Below are 19,582 nucleotides of genomic sequence, written 5' to 3'. Positions count from 1 at the left end.
AGAATCAATCCTTTTAATGAAACGTTACGAGTCACTTTTCGTTACAGCTACGATCTTAGCAGTAAATGTGGTTACTTTTCATCTCGGGGAAAGGCAGGGACTGAACCTATGTGAACAGGAAAGCCTGCTGTGAGCAGGACGCTCCTCCCTGCGGGCCGCCCTCCTGCACGAAGTGCGTAACGGACAGGTGATGGAGGCGCGTGTTGAATGGACTGAGAAACCCTCTGGACGGCTGCCGTTCCCCACAGCAGGCGTCGAGGATTTTCCAATCTCTTTCTTGCCCCTAACTAGCAGTAGAAACCTACAGAAAAACAGAGCCAAGAAGAAAAGGGGGGAAAAAACTGGAAAGTAATAGATGAGGAGACCACGGAGGGAAAGCCAGGAGTCCAGTGCCTCAGGCCAAAGAAAGAACAGAAAGTGAGAGTCCCCTAGAGCAAGAATGCGCCACTTGGGGAATGTAAAAACACTAAGAGCCCCGACCCATAGCTATAAACCAGGTTCCTATCTTTGGAGGCTTAGAAACAGTTCATTTCTTTAATCTGCGGCCTGGCACCACAGCAGCAAGAGTGTAAACGAGAGGACAGAGAAATCCTGCATGCACTCTAATAAAAGCCAGGGTCTCCCCGGCTTTCCCAACTGCAAACCCCAGGTATGTCCCCACTGCAGGGATGTGCCACGGCTGTCCTCGCCAGTGTGCTGAGAACCTTAGCAGACTAGGCAGTAAACTGGGAAGGGAATGGAGCCAATGCAAAATAATTCTAATCAGCTTGGAAAATCAACATTCAAACACAATTTGTTTAGAAATGATGCGGTATGATGATGCTTTTATTTCATTCTCAAAACTTCCTTGTAATGGAAAGAAAGGTTACAAATTCTTAGCGATAACACACCTGTGGCTCAGAGGTCTTCAAATACACATAAAATAACAAGTCAGTAGAAAAGCAAGCTTAATTTTTTTTGTTCAGCTTTGCTAAAATTGTAGAGCTGCTCTGAACATACGTAGTTACTATTTTGAAAATAGTTTGGCAAAAAATTAACATTAAATATTAATAAAAGTTATGAACAACACCGTATATACACTTGCCTTCACTACAGAAAGGTCTCTTAACGCCAGAGAAATTTACTGTTTCATGAAGAGTCTTCTCCTCTTGACAGTATTCGCAATATGTAACTATGCAATGCAACTTCTTATAGTCATCTGAACAAGTTTTGCTGCAGAACTGATGCACTTTGTTCTAAATGCACAATGGGAACCTTGGTAAGTACATGACAACCACCTCGAGAACAAGTTTAAGAAATAAACAAGCCACTTTTACAGAAACAAAGTTAAATCATTTACCTACTTCATGTTATAATCCCTGAAGATACATTTCCTAAAGGCCATAGACACCTGGTTGAACTCATTCCCTAATAAATCTGGACACAGCTCCTCAAATTTCAGTACCGTTAACTCTTTGATTCCTCCGTGAAGAGGAAAGTGTAAGTATCGCTACGACAAGATGGCAAGTCTGGTGTTGCTTACAGGACTGGAGCGATGGGAGGCAAACAATGCAAGATATAAATGGCCAAGCTACAAAAAGATGACAACTGTGACAATAATGTAATTTTTACTCAAAAAGAAATACTTCGTGTTGAGCTGTCGGGTGGGCTCCCTCGCACCCCATCGCGGCCTTGTAGGAAGGACCCACTCGTCAGGGGGCTCACTCGCACCCCATCGCGGCCTTGTAGGAAGGGCCCCTCTCAGGGGTAAAGCAGTCCGTCTGCGGCCCTCACATGGTGTCCTAGGCTGGAGACTGAGCGGGTTCCCTTGAGCAGAGCAAGGCTAGTAATGATGGAGTTAAGAATTTCTCCTGCCTTCGTCTCTGATCATGGAGGACACAGACGAGGTGTAAGCCACCTGCCCAGCCCTGAACAAACCGACCTGAGACCAAGGTAGAGAAGGTGAAGGTCTAGGAAGCCACCCAAGTGGGGAGGCCCATGGAGAACTGCCCCACGGGGGACACACAACTGCCAAGAGGGGAACAGCCACCACCGAGCCGCAACGGCCAAGCAGGGAAGGAGAAGCAGGAGCCCTGGGGAAGGCTCACTGGCTCCACGGCACAGCCCGACTCTCTCCAACTCTCTCCGACTCAGCCTCGCAGGAAGAAGAGGCACCCGGAGCACAGCGTCGGGCGGCACCAGCCAGGGGCTGGTGGAGAAGCCCTCACCCACCCCGTTTATCAGGGCCCCGTCCGTGCAGGTCTGTCTCCTTCCTGACACGCTTGCACATGCTGACTCACAGGCCCCTTCCTCAGCCCCACCGCCCCTTCGCTCCTCCTCCTGGGCCTTCAGCACCCCTCCCGCCACGGCCCCAGGGAGGACCAAAGTCACTGCATCTCTTCACCGTGAGCCCACGACAGTCTCAAAGCATGACTGCACCAAACAAGGGAAACCACACGCAAAGGTGTTTCTAGGGACGAAACATTTCCAGATTTCAACGTCCTGCAGACGTCCCGCAGTCCAGCTCTGGCCATCGCCTCTGAGACTCAGAGACGAAGGGACCTGCCAGCAGCCACGAGTGAGTCGGCCCCCGAAGCAGCACTGTTAGTCTACAGCAGGTTGCGTGCGTCCCACACCTCGAACAGCGGCAAAGCGAGACCAGCCGAATGTGGAAACGGCTCACGAAGCCGTGTCCAGCCAGGGCCACCCTGTCCACCGTCCGTCCACTCATTACGGCCCCCTTGCTGGGACAAACACTAATGCTGCGAGCTTTTCCTAGCGGCCGTAGGATACGCCACAGTAAACTAGTGAACCGCTGACGGCAAGAGTGATGCGAAAGGGAAAATGAAATGTATGCTGGGATTCGTTCCTAAAACATGATTATACGTGTCCCACGACAAATGGTAGCATCGGGCAATGTCAGACACGACGGCTGACAGGCGACATTTACAAAGGTGAGGGTGGGGACAGAGGTGGGAAAACAGGGTACAGACAGACACTCCAGGTGTGCAGCTACACAAAGTGACATTCCGGATGCTGCTATGCACACAACCAAACAGTGAACAGGCCTTCAATAACTTCTGTCTGAGCTAAAAACAAACGGACCTTTTGTTGGTGCTACTTCCACATAAAGAAAGCAAATAATCCAACCATCACGAAACCTGAAAAACTCATCCTTGTACACTGAGTAGTAGGTGCTCATATAGAAACCCCACGGTGACGGTCCTAGACTTGCATTTTGGCTCCGTAACGTTCACAACAAATGCGACTTGCCTCCCATTCCAGTACTTCTGGCTTTGAACAAAACGAATTTTTGCAGTAGTTGCACTTCAACTGAATGTCGCTTGGAGCTACAAATTGGCCATTTGGAGATGACTGCACGCTGAGAGCCTAAAACAGAGAAGAAAACACACTGGGTCCAATGTGCATTTCAAAATTTTGATTTTTATCTGTGATTACCGCTACACAGCAACCATATCCAAAAAACAGTACGCACCTTACGTGTGCCTTTACTTCCTCAACATGCAAAGCTACGTTTCTGAATTTCGCCTTTAACATACTGGTATAATACGAAGTTTTAAAAAATTGATCGTCATTTTTACCACAGTTACGACTAATTTTTTTTTTTATAAAGAAAGACAGATTTATTTATTTATATTTGGCTTTTCTGCTTTTAGGGCCGCTCCCGCGGCATATGGAGGTTCCCAGGCTAGGGGTCCAATTGGAGCGGTAGCCACCGGCCTACACCAGAGCCACAGCAACTCGGGATCCGAGCCACATCTGCAACCCACACCACAGCTCACGGCAACGACAGATCCTTAACCCACGGAGTGAGGACAGGGACCAAACCTGCAACCTCATGGTTCCCAGTCAGATTCGTTTCTGCTGCGCCACGATGGGAACTCCCTACACTAATCATTTAAAATAATATGGAAAAGGAAATAAAGTTCAATATGATTTTATCTTAGGAAAATATAAGCGAAGAATACTGGGCTTAGTTCTCCAAGTTCTACACAGTGAACACAAGAGCACCCAACTCGTGGGTCTGCCTCCAGCAGCCCAATTACTAACGATTTGTTCCACTGCACTGTCCCATTTCCATTCCCAGTCCATCTAGAAAAACAGCCTTTTTGGAGTTTTTTATATTGATCATTTTTTTCAAAACAAAGCTGGGGGAAAAGAGATGTAAAGACTGGTACTGATGCCAGGAATTTATTAGTTTTATGACATTATTAAAAGTTAAATCAATTTACAGAATAGAAGAAGATACATGGCTTGTAAGAATTGTGTTAACTATCATTTTAAAACTTGTGCATACACTGAACAACAAAATTAATACTGGTGAAAATAAAACACAGATTACCGTAAAGAACAGATTTAAGACTGTAATTACCAGGGGAATACTTTTTTTTTTTTAAAGAAAACTGAGGAGTTCCCGTTGTGGCTCAGCAGTAACGAACTCCCTAGTATCCATGAGAACATGGGTTCAATCCCTGGCCTCGCTTAGAGGGTCAAGGACCTAGTGCACGGCTGCAAGCTACAGCACAGGTTGCAGACGTAGCTCTGATTCAGCAGTGCTGTGGCTGTGGTGTAGGCCAGCAACTGCAGCTCCGACTTGACCCCTAATCTGGGAACTTCCATACGCCTCGGGTGCAGCCCTGTAAATAAACAAACAAACAGACAAATAAGTAACAAAACTGAATAAAACTCAGACACCTTGCCCTTTCCATCTCCAAAAACAGAAGTCTGTTAAAGTTAGTCACCCTTTCAGACCAACTGAAATACTATCTTAGCACGTTGCTTTGAAAGTGAAAAACACGAAGACAACATTCAAATCTGCGCTTTTAACATCAAGGGAAAAAAGCTGCTTTTCTGCTTGTCAACTTTGTATTCCTCTGCACAGAGCTACAGAGGTTGAGACTTGCCCTACGGGATTATCCTGGATGCATTCACTCCTCAGAAACAAGAGTGTAAACTATTTCTTTAAAATATGCGCTGTATGGAGTTCCCATCGTGGCGCAGTGGTTAACGAATCCGGAGGTTGCGGGTTCGGTCCCTGCCCTTGCCCAGTGGGTTGGCAATCCGGCGTTGCCGTGAGCTGTGGTGTAGGTCGCAGACGCGGCTCGGATCCCGCGTTGCTGTGGCTCTGGTGTAGGCCGGCGGCTACAGCTCAGATTCGACCCCTAGCCTGGGAACCTCCATATGCCGCGGGAGCGGCCCAAGAAATAGCAAAAAATAAATAAATAAATAAAATAAAATATGCGCTGTACAGAGTTGAATCAGAGGGGCTGAATCAGAGCTACAGCTGCCGGCCTACACCACAGCCACAGCCATGCCAGATAGATCCGAGCTGAGTCTGTGACCTACACCACAGCTTACGGCAATGCTGGACCCTTAACCCACTGAGCAAGGCCAGGGATTGAACCCGCATCCTCATAAATCTTAGTCGAGTTGTTATCCCGAGTCACAAAGGGAACGAACGCCTCAAATATTTGTCTTGAATGTGGTCAGTCAAGGATACAATTATTAACAAAAACAGCATTCGCCCAGCTAAATTCAAAACCACCTCAATTTAAAATGCTAATAGTTCTAATAAGAAATAGTGTCATATACTCAAGCGACTGCCTTTTCAGTTTAGTTGACGCTGGCTGCAGGCACCAGTCTGAGCCTCCGAGCAATGCCCTGGACTCGACACAAGGCAGGTCCACTGCTCCAGCTCACAGTGAATCGCCTCCACCAGCCCTTCCTAGAGGTCAACGCTTCCGACAGGACTTCTTCCCGGGGCCATGCACGTTCCGCCTCGGAACGTCTGCGTCACAAAGTCCTTCTCTGCATGGACCAAAACGAAAACCGGCTCCTCAAACTTCCTGGTCTTAGACGAGGGTCCACACAACAGCCCAATCCCTCGTCCACGGCACGTTCCAAGTGGACGAAGAAAACACACATGCTTATCCCTTCGGGGCGAGACAGACACATGGGCTTCGTCCACCGAGCACGACGCCGAGCTCCCCCTTCGAGGCCCATGTTACAGAACCCCCCTACTAAGGAAGCACAGGAGACACGGAGCCCAAGGACTGCAGGGGAAAACCTCCCTGCAGACAGAGCCATGAAGCCCTGGACAGCTCGCGTCAGAGGCCAGCAGGAAGAAGGAAGGTGTTCCGTGTGCCCAGCAAAGACGCCCTCCTGCAGGGAAGTCAGGGTCAAAAGGCCCCCAACTCCCTGCCCCGACCTCGCGCTCGGTCTCCAGCCTCTTCCGCAGGATGTCCTCCTCGGTTACTCTGCGGGCCGGACCGCTTCCCTCCTTTTCAAGGTTCACACCTGAAACTTGTTTTCCTTCCAAGTCTGTATCAAGGGTAACCATTCACAAGTCAATATATGTGTCCCTGCCCAGTGAAGCTGTGTCCCTGGGACTCTCCTGGGAGGCTAGAATCTCCAGTCTCCTATTTGACCCTCGAGAAATTCTGTAAAAATCGGCACATTAAGTCAAGATAAAGCATATTAACACTGTTCATTTTCCACTGTATTTTACTGGACGGGTTAGGCAAAATAAATAACAAACCTGAAATTTAGCCACACAACTGGAGTTGCAAAAGTTGTACAGTTTTCCATCAGGCATTGTGGCTTGATACTGAGGTAAGGAGTTTCGCTTACAAAAATGGCAAATAATTCCCAAACCTAGGAAAGAAAAGGTACATATCTGATTTTTTATAAAATAGTTTTTAACAATGATAACTAACCTCTGAAAATAAGTTTATTTTTTAGAGCCGCACCTGTGACATATGGAGGTTCCCAGGCTAGCGGTCCAGTTGGAGCTGCAGCAAGCGGCCTACACCACAGCCACAGCAAGGCCAAATCTGAGCCTCATATGTGACCTACACCACAGCTCATGGCAACACCGGATCCTTAAGGATCCGTAACCCACTGGGCAAGGCCAGGGACTGAACCCATGTTCTCATGGATACCAGTCAAGCTTGTTACTGCTGAGCCACCATGGGAACTCCTGAAAATAGTTTCTTAATGAAACTTTCTGTCAGCTCTTCTTTTATTAATTTCTGACTTTTACACCTTAAAAAATACTTTCATAAGAGAAGAATCTGATACTACCTCTCTAAAACATACGTAGATACATGAACCAATCTCAGTTTTAGATAACGTTTGGGGAAAAAACCAACTTAAGCAAAGAACACACACATGCACAGAACCTCACCAATAATTTTAAGACGAAAAGAAATGATCAAAGGCACCGAAACTTGGCAGTAAATAAACAGTTAACGCAGGTGAAAGCAAGCATGAAAGAGGGGTAAGCCATTATTCACGTCATCAAAGGGTTTTAACATCACAAGCCCCTGCAGCGCACCTGGTGATTTTGCATATTTTGTCTTGTGACTGTTCATGCAAGCAGTCGAACAGTACGGCTCCATGTACCCATTCGGGCCTATGCACTGCGTCATATCGAAAAACCGGCACTGCGTCCGGCAACCCGTACATGCGGTCAGTTTTCCGTATTTCTAAAATTTGAAACATACAAGGGAAATTGAGAAAACAATTTAACTAGAAACAACTGTTGTATTTTTCATTACACCTTTTCTCTCTGCAAAACAATTCTGTTAATTTCTAACCTGGGTTCAGTGGGTTGGAAGTCTTCCTCTAAATGCAAACTGCTAACTGCAACACAGCTCCACGAGAGGCAAACAACACGATCAAAGCTTAGTTTCCTCTGAAAGTGGTGGTTTACCCTGCTGATTAAAGTGACTTGCTACACACAAGCAGAAGCTGGAAGTCTGAGAAGGGCAGTGGTTTGTGTCCACAAGGATGACACACTTCCTTGCCATTTGACAAAAGACAGTAAATGAACCCACAAAATACAAGTCTTATTAATGGGGACTTCCCGTCTGGGCGCAGCAGAATCGAATCCGCCAAGCAACCATAAGGTTGTGGGCTCAAGCCCTGGCTTCACTCAGTGGGTTAAGGATCAGCCATTGCTATAAGCTATGGTGTAGGCCACAGCCACGGCTCCGATCTGGCATGGCAGGGGCTGTGGTCGGCAGTTGTAGTTCCAATGCGACCCCCAGCCTGGGAACGGCCATATGCTGCGGGTGAGGCCCTAAGAAGCGGGGGGGAAAAAAAAAAGTCATAATAACCAAACGACTACAGTTCTTCAGAGGAGTAACTTGAGTACTTAAATACTTTTTCATTGAGCTGCTATTGTTTCAAGGACTTTTGACAATTCTCGTAAAGCTGATTCACCACCTTCCTACTATAAAACCTAACTTAAACAAAATAAAACATAAAACCTTTACTGTGTTAATTAAATAACCTAAAGTAATTTTGGCTATTACAGTTAATCAGTAGATAATATGAGGAAGACACAGGAAGGAGGGGCCAAAGGAGGTGCACTCTGGACACTGTTGGACAAAAGCAGAATCACTGACATACAGACAGTCCTACAAAACTATGATTCGTATGAGCTGCTATGTTTGCATTTAAAAATTAACTTGTGGGGAGTTCCCGTCGTGGCTCAGTGGTTAACACAACCAACTAGGATCCATGAGGATGAAGATTAAATCTCTGGCCTCACGCCGTGGGTTAAGGATCTGGCGTTGTTGTACCTGTGGTGCAGGCCGGCAGCTACAGCTCCAACCCGATCACTAGGCTGGGAACCTCCATATGCCACAGGTGCAGCCATAAAAAGCAAAAAAAAAAAAACAAGCATGAGATATGAGTCGGAACTGACTGAGACAATACTGGTGAGGTAAAGGGTAAAAACAACGGGGACTGTGTAGCAAACGGGCTCCTTTTTCATCTACTCATTAAAAAACAGTAACTTGCATTTTCATCTTAACTCCACATAAGGATTAAAATCAATGGTCATATGGTTTTAAAACTTTTCCTGAACTCTTCCCTTTGTATCTCAATAAAACATCGCATCTAGTCCACTTTTATCCAGGTGCGTGGCTGGCACAGGAAGGCACAGACCACGACACGACGGACCCGATGCCATCAATCTACTCGAGGAAGCGGGCCCAGCGCCACTTCCTGCCACATTCAGGCTCAGCTGAAACTTAACTTGAAAAATATCGTCTACATATGCATAAAAGTCTAACTGAAATGTAGCATTCTTTTTCATTCTGATTAGAGGCAAGAAACCACTTTAGTTTTAGCAGAACCTGAGAATTTGTCAAAAACAAAAATCCCCAGCTTTTCAGGAGTTCCCGTCGTGGCACAGTGGTTAACGAATCCGACTGGGAACCATGAGGTCTCGGGTTCGATCCCTGGCCTCCCTCAGTGGGTTAAGGATCCAGATTTGCCGTGAGCTGTGGTGTGGGTCACAGACGTGGCTCAGATCCCGCGTTGCTGTGGCCCTGACGGAGGCTGGCGGCTACAGCTCTGACTAGACCCCTAGCCTGGTAACCTCCATATGCCGTGGGAGCGGCCCTAGAAAACATAAAAAGACCAAAAAACAAAAAAAAAACAAAAAACACCCCCGGCTTTTCATATCCTACTGGCAGACGGCTCAGTCTCTCACAGATATCCAACATCACTTCAAAACATTACGGTTATTGGGAGTTCCCGTCGTGGCGCAGTGGTTAACAAATCCGACTAGGAACCATGAGGTTGCAGGTTCGATCCCCGCCCTAGCTCAGTGGGTTAACGATCCAGCATTGCCGTGAGCTGTGGTGTAGGTCACAGACGCGGCTCGGATCTCGCGTGGCTGTGGCTCTGGTGTAGGCCAGTGGCTACAGCTCCGATTCGACCCCTAGTCTGGGAACCTCCATATGCGGCGGGAGCGGCCCAAGAAATGGCAAAAAGACAAAAAAAAAAAAAGAAAATTACGGTTATTAACCACTGTGTCTTATTAATGCACTGAAGTGTGTATATATTACATTTCAAAATTCTAAAGATATTTTGAGAGGGTTCCCACTGTGTCACAGTAGGTTCAAGACCCAACTTGTCTCTGTGTAGGCGCTGGTTCGATCCCTGGCCCAGTCCAGCTGATGAAGGACCCAGCGTTGCTGCAGCTGTGGCCTAGGATGCAGCTCCAGCTCAGATACCATCCCTGGCCGGGGAATTTCCATATGCCAAGGGGGTAGCTGAAAAAGAAAAAAAAATTTTTGGTAACTGTATTTTGAATACCTGGTTCTAGTTGTAATCACAGCTGGTTTATTTCATGCACTTAACAACATTCTGATAATTAGTCTATCCAGGCTACCACAAAAATAGTGAAGATTTTGGGAGTTTCCCTCGTGGCTCAGCGATGAACGAACCCACCTAGGACCCATGAGGATGCGGGTCTGATCCCTGGCCTCGCTCAGTGGGTTAAGGATCCGGCGATGCCGTGAGCTGTGCGGTAGGTTGCAGGCATGGCGAAGATTCTGTGTGGCTGCGGCTGCGGCACAGGCCCAGCTACAGCTCCAATGCGAAACCCTAACATGGGAACTTCCATGTGCCCAGGGTGCAGCCCTAAAAAGCAAACAACGAGCAAAAAAACAGTGACAATTTCTGCAAAGAGAGGAGTGGTGACAGAACATCAACAACGACATGACGTTAGACTACTGTTTACACCAGGTGAAGAGGCAGAGAGAAATTCCAGTGAAGCTTATACCTCATATTTAACAAAAACCCGAAATTCTCTTTATGTTGCAAGATGTCTGGAGAGCGAGAAAGGTAAAACATCAAGTTCTCCTTGTCTTCCCTACTGTACACAGTTTATAATTTGCCTTCCACAAGAGACACTATTTTCATAATTTTAAAAACTTTTCTACTTGACAACAGACGCTGAAATAGTGAGCGAAAAGTCTGCTTAGCAACATGGTATTTATATAGTATCAAATATATTCCCTCCAGAAAAACATCAATGTCCCAGGGAAACCCGTAACCAGACGCTGGAGAGGGCAGACGTCACCCCTTAAGCGGGCTGGCGCACCGAGTTAACACACAGACGCCAAGCGCCGCCCAGGGTGCCCCCGGGGGTCCGAGCCCTAAAGGCACTGCCTCATTAGGGTCCCGAGAAAGCACCAGTCAGAGCCAAATGGAGGGGCATGAGACCAGACGTCCTCAGTGCTCAGAAGTGTCAAGGTCACGGAAGACGAAGACAGACCAGGGACCCGTTATGATTAAAAGAGACAGGACTCCCGCACCTGGCCAGGAGGGAGTAACACCAACTGGACTTAACCTCCATGGTTAAAAACTGGACAACACACAAGAGGAAACCGTGGCTTCAAAATGCCATACAAACATGCAAGTCCCCCCGCAGGGGACTAGGTCCGTGACCCCGCCCCAGGAAACCAAACTGCAGAAGCTCCAAGGTCCCCTCCGTCAAACGGCGAAGTATTTGACTGTAACCCGGGCAGGGCTCCTTAAGACTGACACGTCCCCCTGCGATTCCTCGTTACCAGAACACCTAAGACCCGTCGCAAACACGATGCAAAAGGCACGTCAACAACTGGCAATGTTTGGCAAATTCAAGGTGTACTTTTTGGAAAGTTCTGGAATTTGTTTGCTCCCACCTTCCCCAACATTTTTGACCCCTAATGGGTGAATGTGTTTGACGCTGAACCTTGGATACGGGGGGACCCACCGTATAAACTCATTACACAGAAATTTTAAAAGTCGGCTGACATAGAAAAGGACAGGAATGAAAACAGCAGCAAAGATGTTCAAAGAGCTACCATGAAAAGCACACTAGTCTATTCAGGAAACCTGTGAAGGAAAATACAAACATAATGAAGCCACGGACAGAGGACCTAAGAAAGATCCAGGTGACCTTCTGGAGACAGCAAGTACATCACTAACACTTGACCTGAGGAATATTAGAAACACGAGATATACAACAAAAGGAACTCTCCAAAAGGAAGCAAGAAGGAAAACAAGACTTTAAAAGCCTAAATAAATGACTGAGCTACCATGACCATGGGACAGGAGGAGGAAATCTAACACCTCTGGAAGCGGGGTCTTAGAAGAAGAAAGAGGGAAAGGCAACTTTTTAAAATACTGGCTTATGATCCTGGACTGGATGCTGGAAAATGCATCATTTTTTGAAATTTTCCTTAAGGGACATTAATGGACAAAAGATGAATAATCAAGCACAGAATTATATCAATATAAAACTCCTTATTTTGATCACTGTACTAGTTATAATTATTCCTAATTGTATATATTTATTTTTCATGTACTAATCTATTCATGTGACTTAATAGGACTATTATATTTGGAAAATTTTTTTTAAATTTCCTTTCTGTGTTTGTTTTTTAATCTTTCAGGAAAGCACTAGGGAGGAACTTTTGTTTGTCTTTTGTCTTTTTAGGGCCGCACCCGCGGCATATGGAGGTTCCCAGGCTAGGGGTCCAATCGGAGCTGTAGCTGCGGGCCTGGGCCAGAGCCACAGCAAGGCCAGATCTGAGCCATGTCTGTGACCTACACCGCAGCTCATGGCAATGCCGGATCCTTAACCCACTGAGCGAGGCCAGGGATGGAACCCGCAACCTCATGGTTCCTAGCCGGATTCGTTAACCACTGCGCCACGACGGGAACTCCTTAAAATGAATTCTTAATCACATAATGACCTAAAAGCAAACGAGCTCATCCCAGGAAAACACATGTAAAACTCAGTCAAGTAAGAAAGCTTGTCCAACGCAAGCGATAAAGTACGAAAACAAACATCATCTGACATTGCATGTCGTAAGTGTTAACTCTTCAAAACGCACATGGTTTTTCAGATACACAGCAGAAGCAATGGCAGTGAACGAAGCTGCTGAGGCTTCAGCCCCAGCAGCACCCCTGCTTACCTCAGGCTGCGTTAAGAAAGGGTCCTGCCCGTGATCACGAACCTCCTTCAGAAAGCTCGGATGGCTACCTACCTAAGGAAAGAGTGTAAAAAACTTCGTAAAAAGATACAAAGAAAGGCTGCGAGATTGAAAGGCCAACAATCTATAAAACTACTTCTTAATTACCTCTTTTGTGAATCACAACCTCAATCCACTTTTAAAAATGCCTGCTCTCCTACCGCCAGTGCCACTGTCCAACGTGCAGAATAAAGATTACATTATTTATCTGATGGAAAAACCATTTAGTGATGAAACAATGACAACCAGTTAAGTTATTAAAAGTGAACCCTTAAGAGCTCCCACTGTGTGGAGTTCCCGCCATGGTACAGCGGAAATGAACCTGACTAGTAACCATGAGGATGCAGGCTCAATCCCTGGCCTCCATCAGTGGGTTAAGGATCCAGTGTTGCCATGAGCTGTGCTGTAGGTCACAGACACGGCTCGAATCTGGGGTGGCTGTGGCTGTAGCTGTGGCCGGCAGCTACAGCTCTGATTCGACCCATAGCCTGGAACCTCCACATGCCATGGATGCAGCCCTAAAAAGACAAGAAAAAAAAAAGAGAGAGAATTCCCGCTGTGGCAGAGTAGGTTAAAAGATCCAGCATTGGAGTTCCCGTCGTAGCACAGTGGTTAACGAATCCGACTAGGAACCATGAGGTTGTGGGTTCGGTCCCTGCCCTTGCTCAGTGGGTTAACGATCCGGCGTCGCCGTGAGCTGTGGTGTAGGTTGCAGACGCGGCTCGGATCTTGCGTTGCTGTGGCTCTGGCGTAGGCTGGCAGCTACAGCTCCGATTGGACCCCTAGCCTGGGAACCTCCATATGCCTCGGGAGCGGCCCAAGAAATGGCAAAAAGACCAAAAAAAAGGAAAAAAAAAGATCTGGCATTGCCACAGCTGTGAGGTAGAGGTCTATGGCCTGGATTCAATCCCCTATCCAGGAATTTCCAAATTTAGCCAGTGTGGCTGTTAAAAGAAAAGAAAACAGACCTTAGATTTGACTCATCTCTAGGCAGACCGTGTCCAAAAAAAAAAAAAACCACTTATTTCTTATCAGATGACACTGTGTTCTCAGGTCTCATTAAAGTATACTAATAATACTTACAACAGTATCTCAAAGCATTCTATTCCAAAGCACCTGGAAGTCACATAATTACAATTTTCATCATTTGCAAACGGATAATTTAGGAAACTCTTCTTAAAGCACACATAACAGCTTCCAGCACATACATATATATACCCTTACTCCACGCATAAAGTGTCTCATTGTCCATAACAGTCAAAATACTATGCAGGAAAGTAGAAAAGACTGAAAGACAAGTGTTACCCATTTCACTGGCAGGTTCTAGACTGTTAATTACCTGTATCCATATATGCCAGAACGTCACTGGGCTACAGGGATGTGCACAATGGCAGACAAGCTCAGTGTTAGAGACAAAAGGTCAAAAGGGAGGTGGCACAGGGACCAAAAGAGCACCATGCAATTGCAGTTCCCAGGCTTTCGAACAAGAAGCCATTCTGAGTTCCCTGATGGCCAACTGTTAAGGAATCAGTGTTGTCACCGCTATGGCATGGGTTCAACCCCTGGCCTGGGAACTTCCACATGCCATGAACATAGCCAAAAAATTAAAACAGCAAAAGAACAAAAAGAAAAGGATGTCTACTTTTACAACTTCTATCCAACATGACAGTGAAAGTTACAGCTAAAACAAGTTGGAAAAAGAAGTAAAAAACATCCAAGTTGGAGTTCCTGTTGTGTTGTGGCTCAGCAATAACGAACACAACTAGCGTGCATGAGGATGCAGGTTCGATCCCTAGCTCCAGTCAGAGGGGTCGAAGATCCAGCATTACCATGAGCTGCAATGTATGCAGCAGACATGGCTCAGATCCCAAGTTGCTGTGGCCATGGTGTAGGCCAGCAGCTGCAGCTCCGATTCAACCCCCAGCTTGCAAACTTTCATGTGCCGTGGGTTCGGCCGTACAAAAAAAAAAAAAATCCAAATTGGAAAGGGAAAAGTACAACTATCAGTGTTTGGAGCTGAATTGACTCCTATATCAAGAAAACCCCAAGGGAGCAGCAATAAACATACCTATCTATGGCCAATTAATATTTGACAAGTAACACAAGTCCATTCCATGGGGAATTAACAGATGTTGCTGGGATTTCCACAAACAAATGAATGAGGTTGGATACCCGCCTCATATCATAAACAAAAATTAATTCAAAATGGACTAAAGACCCAAATGTGTGTTAGAAGAAGATTTCCCAATGTGGCTCAGCAGGTTAAAAAAAAGGACATAGTGTCCAGGAGGATATGGGTTCCATCCCTGGCCTTGCTCAGTGGGTTACGGATCCAGCGTTGCTGTGAGCTGTGGTGTAGCTTGGTCAGGCCAGCACCTACAGCTCCGATGTGACCCCTAGCCTGGGAACTTCCTAGACTGGGAGCTTCGGTATGCTCCCCTCCCCACCCGCCCCCCGCCAAAAAAAAGACCAAAAACAAAAACAAGAACAAACCCAGCCCACTTCACACCTACTGTAATGGCTAGAATTACCAAAGGAAAAAAAAAAAAACTGGGGGAGGGGTCCACACCCACAGCGTGTGGCAGTTCTACCACCAGCACAGCCACAACGACGACGCCAGATCTTTAACCCAATGAGTCACCAGGGAATTCCCTTGACCCAGCAGCTTAAAACTCAAGATGAAAGGTGCAGATCCGATGTTTTCCATGTCACTGTCAGACAGACTGCACAACTTTAGAGAGAGGAAACAGGGCGCAAGAGACCGAGCGATCAGCCCAGGACACGGGTGCTGACTAACGCGGCCAGGATTTGCACCCCGGCCAACTCGACTACCTCTTACCAAACTTCCAGCTGTCAGAGGTCACTGATGCACTGCTATCACCAACAGCAGACTGTACTGAATCCCAGGCGTTACCATCAGCCTGACTCAGCCTTTCAATCACCCCCAAAACCTCCTCATGGTGACTGATCACAAGGCTGCCACCCTCACAAAGCCCAGGAAACAGAACTGTGCTTCGCACGGCCCTCTTCCAGGCAATCTGCACAGCGCCTGCAATGCAGTAGGTGGTAAATAACCGTTTCACAAAAAAACAGTTTAATGAGCACCCTGCTTACTAAAATAAACATTTGGAAGTGTCCGGTGCGGCTCAGCAGAAATGAATCTGACTAGCATCCATGAGAATGCAGGTTCGATCCCTGGTCTCACTCAGTGGGTCAAGGATCTGACGTTGCCGTGAGCTGTGGTGCAGGCCACTGACGAGGCTCGGATCCCGATCCCGCGTGGCTGTGGCTGTGGTGTAGGCCGGCAGCTGCAGCTTTGACTCCACCCTTAGCAAGGGAACTTCTATATGCCGTGGGTGCAGCCCTAAAAAGCAAAAAATTAATCAAATAATAAAATAAAATAAATGTTCACTTAATGAACATTTAAGAGAAATGAGAAAAATGAGAACATTTAATGAGAAATGCCAAAGCCCAAAAAGAATGAGTTTAAGACGCAAACAAACAATTCGCAGAAAAGGAAAGACAATTAAATGTGAAATAGGAAAAACTGCTCATCATTCCTTAGGAGATAAATACAAATTTCACCCCACACACCATTTTACCAATGAGAATAATATGTTAATACTCCCTACTGAAGAGGTTCTGGAGAAACTACGTCCCCATAAACTGCTGAAAAGAACACCAACAGGCGTAACTCTCACAGGGAACTTAACATCTAACCAACCAGCAACAAACCACTAACCAACCACTGATCCTAACCAATCCTGCTTCTGAGGACCTACCCTGAACCCCCGTCTCCGCAGACACAGAGTGAAGCACACACTTTGCTTCCCCTCACTAAAGGGCTCGTCTCCTCGACTGCTCCCCAGACACGGGGACTTTTACACTCTGGAGGTTTGGGACAACCCCGTACTGAGCCATCCTAACAGCGTCATTTGTCCAACAGCATCTGGACACCTCATGTCGCTTGTCTCGTTTTGGTTACTCTTACTTTTCAAACATTCTCATCATTACTCTGCTGGGGAGCTCCGGGATGCGTGAGCTCAGATACCACTGTGATGACTCACGCAAGGCCCGGGCGGTGATCAGCGCTTTGTTTCCGGGGTACGGGCATTTTTTAGACACGGAGCTTTGCACACTTCCTAGACCACAGCACACTGTAAACAGAACTTACATGCACTGGGAAACCAATCGTGCGACTCGCTTTACTGCAACGTCTGCTCTATGCAGTGGTCTGAAACCGAACCGTGCCGGCTTATTCATCACGTGTTATTTGTAAAAGCAAAACAATGACAATAACCCAAACACCGTCCACAGAAAAGTGATCAAACAGACCAGAGTTAGCCGTGCTGTCTCGTATGTGGTTAACCACCAGCCCTTGGGAGGTGAGAGGAAGCACAATAATTACTCAGCGTCGACCAGGAACCTACCTCCACTACGACTAATTTCAGGCCCGCGACATCAAACTGAACGTGAAACTGGGCAGATACACTGAAGCGCACCATTATGTGTAATATTTCCATCAGACAAATACAATAATGGCAATAATCTTAGGTACACAGATATTAAAATGTCCTAAAACAATTAGGAAGTGGCAAGGGTTTTTTTGTTTTGTTTTGGTCGCCCTGCAGCATATGTAGTTCCTGGGCCAGGGATCAGTTCTGAGCTGCGGCTGCCACCTACGCCACAGGGTTCTTAACCCGCTGTGCCTGGCCAGGGATCGAACCTGCATCCCAGCATGCCCGTGATGCTGCCGATCCAGCTGCAGCAGAGCAGAAAGCCCACTAAATACTGTGTTTTGAGAATTTATTTTCGTCGTTTCCAAAACTGTTGTGTTTCCCCTTCCTCCAGCCCCAAATTCCTATGGTGCAGCTCTAGGTCCCAGTGAGACTGCACTGGGAACAGGGCCTGCAGGGGCAGCTACGGGTTAGCGAAGGCCTACAGGCTGGACCTGTATCTCCCTCCCTCTCCCTCTGCTTCTGAGCAGAGGGAGGACCAGCGAGAAGGGGTCCTCTCCAGGCTACAAGGGCAGCCTCACCAAAACCAACCTGCAAAGGCACTTTGGTCTCAGACTTCTGGCCTCCAGAACTGTGAGAAAAGAAATTCCTGCTGTTTGAGCACTGCAATATTTTGTTACGGCAGCCCTAACAGCCTAATACAAATAACATTTATGAGGTTCTGTCACTTAATAAAAATGGCTATTTTTAACAACTATCTCACAGAATTCCTGCAAATTTAAGGAATATATCAACAGGGAGTGGTTCCAAGATACAAATGAAGGTACAATACAGTACATACGGTATGCTGCCTTTTGTATATATCTATATAGAAGAAAACCTAAGAATGATTTCCTTAATTTTTGAGGAAGAACAGCAAACAAAATAGTGAAAAATAAAAAAATTTTTAAAATTTTAAAAAAAGGAGTTCCCTGGTCCCTCAGTAGGTTAAGGATGTGGCATTGTCACTCCTGTGGCTTGGGTTTGATCCCTGGCCAGGGAACTTGCACATGCCACCAGGTGCAACCAACAAACAAACAAAAAACAAGTTATACATATAAAGGCAAAGTAGGAGAACCAGGAGAAGAAAGAAGTAGGAACCAGACTTCTCTGACTTTTGAAACCATATATAGTCAAACCTAAATCATATATATTCAAACACTAAAAGAACTTAAATCTTTTTTTTTTCTTTTTTTTTTTAGGGCTGTACCCGTAGCATATGGAAATTGCCAGGCTAGGGGTTGAATCGGAATGCAAATGCCGGCCTGCGCCACAGCAACACCCAACTCAAACCGCATCTCACGGACAAGCCAGATTCTCAACCCACTAAGTGAGGCCAGGGATCGAACCAGCATCCTCATGGATCCTAGCTGGGTTCATCACCACTGGGCCTCAACGGAACTCCCAAGACTGGGTGCTTTTGGGAGAGTCCAAAAAGACCTTAAATTTTAAATTAACTTTAAAAATGAAATAAGGGAGCACCCAGGGTGGCACAATAGGATCAGCAGCATCTCTGTGGTGCCAGGATGCAGCTGGGGTGGGATCTGATCCCTGGCCTGGGGCCTCCATATGCCTGAGGGTGGCCAAAAAAGGGGTGGGGGGAGGAAAGAAGATGACAAATTGAAACCTCCTATTTGTGACCCATCTCCACCGCTCAAAAGAGGAATTATTTTGGCAAGCATTCACCTTTTTAAGTAAGATCACAACCTATGTCCCCAAAATCTACTTGTATTTCAGTATTCAAGATAGGACACCTTTAAGATATGAAGACAATAACGGAATTCAATGAAATCCAAGGCAAATCTGGTTAATAAATGTTATTAGAATAAAACCATTGTAACATTTTTTAAAACACATTCCAAAGACTGGTCGAGTTTTATCAGATCATCAATTACCTGCTTGTATTCACTGACACAACTTTGGCAGCAGAATCTCTTCTGCTGCCCATCAATGACCAGGACGTTGTTTCCAGCGCCTTTGCTGGGCAAGTACTCCCCACACTGCTCACAGCAATTCATTATCAGACCATTGGCCATCCTGTATCTATTAAAGCAGTGGTCACTGCACAGCTTATGAGTCATATTTTTAAAGCTAACTTCATGGCGGATCTAAAAGAAAAACAATAAGCAAAATTTTAAAAAACAAATATACATACAACATTTAGCTAAGTAACAAAGTCCTTCAGCAGAAGGAAAATGCCTTGGGAGTCCCTGGATTCTAGCAGTTTGGACTTCCCCCACTGCAGCCTGGGTTCAATCCCTGTCT

The 19,582-nt window shown here is 46.4% G+C and overlaps 1 protein-coding gene across 3 annotated transcripts in view; it reads right to left on the bottom strand.

The window, feature by feature from the left end:
- Positions 1 to 19,582, bottom strand: part of LOC125113579 (zinc finger MYM-type protein 2) — a 64,889-nt gene that overhangs the window by 22,260 nt on the left and 23,047 nt on the right. The window contains exons 5-10 of one of the 3 annotated variants that reach the window (XM_047756391.1): positions 19,213 to 19,425; positions 12,765 to 12,836; positions 7,337 to 7,487; positions 6,539 to 6,654; positions 3,253 to 3,369; positions 1,085 to 1,235 (exon numbers count right to left, since the gene is read on the bottom strand). In XM_047756391.1, coding sequence (XP_047612347.1) covers positions 1,085 to 1,235; positions 3,253 to 3,369; positions 6,539 to 6,654; positions 7,337 to 7,487; positions 12,765 to 12,836; positions 19,213 to 19,425 — 820 coding nt within the window. Of the gene's footprint in view, positions 1 to 1,084; positions 1,236 to 3,252; positions 3,370 to 6,538; positions 6,655 to 7,336; positions 7,488 to 7,598; positions 8,102 to 12,764; positions 12,837 to 19,212; positions 19,426 to 19,582 lie in introns of those variants that run through there. The other 2 variants (XM_047756392.1, XM_047756393.1) reach the window with 2 other exon arrangements.

This window comes from Phacochoerus africanus, chromosome 13 (assembly GCF_016906955.1).
Source record: "Phacochoerus africanus isolate WHEZ1 chromosome 13, ROS_Pafr_v1, whole genome shotgun sequence".
Taxonomy (NCBI): Eukaryota; Metazoa; Chordata; class Mammalia; order Artiodactyla; family Suidae; genus Phacochoerus; species Phacochoerus africanus.
The sequence above is the reverse complement of the archived record's forward strand: the minus strand, read 5'-3'. Positions and strand labels throughout refer to the sequence as shown.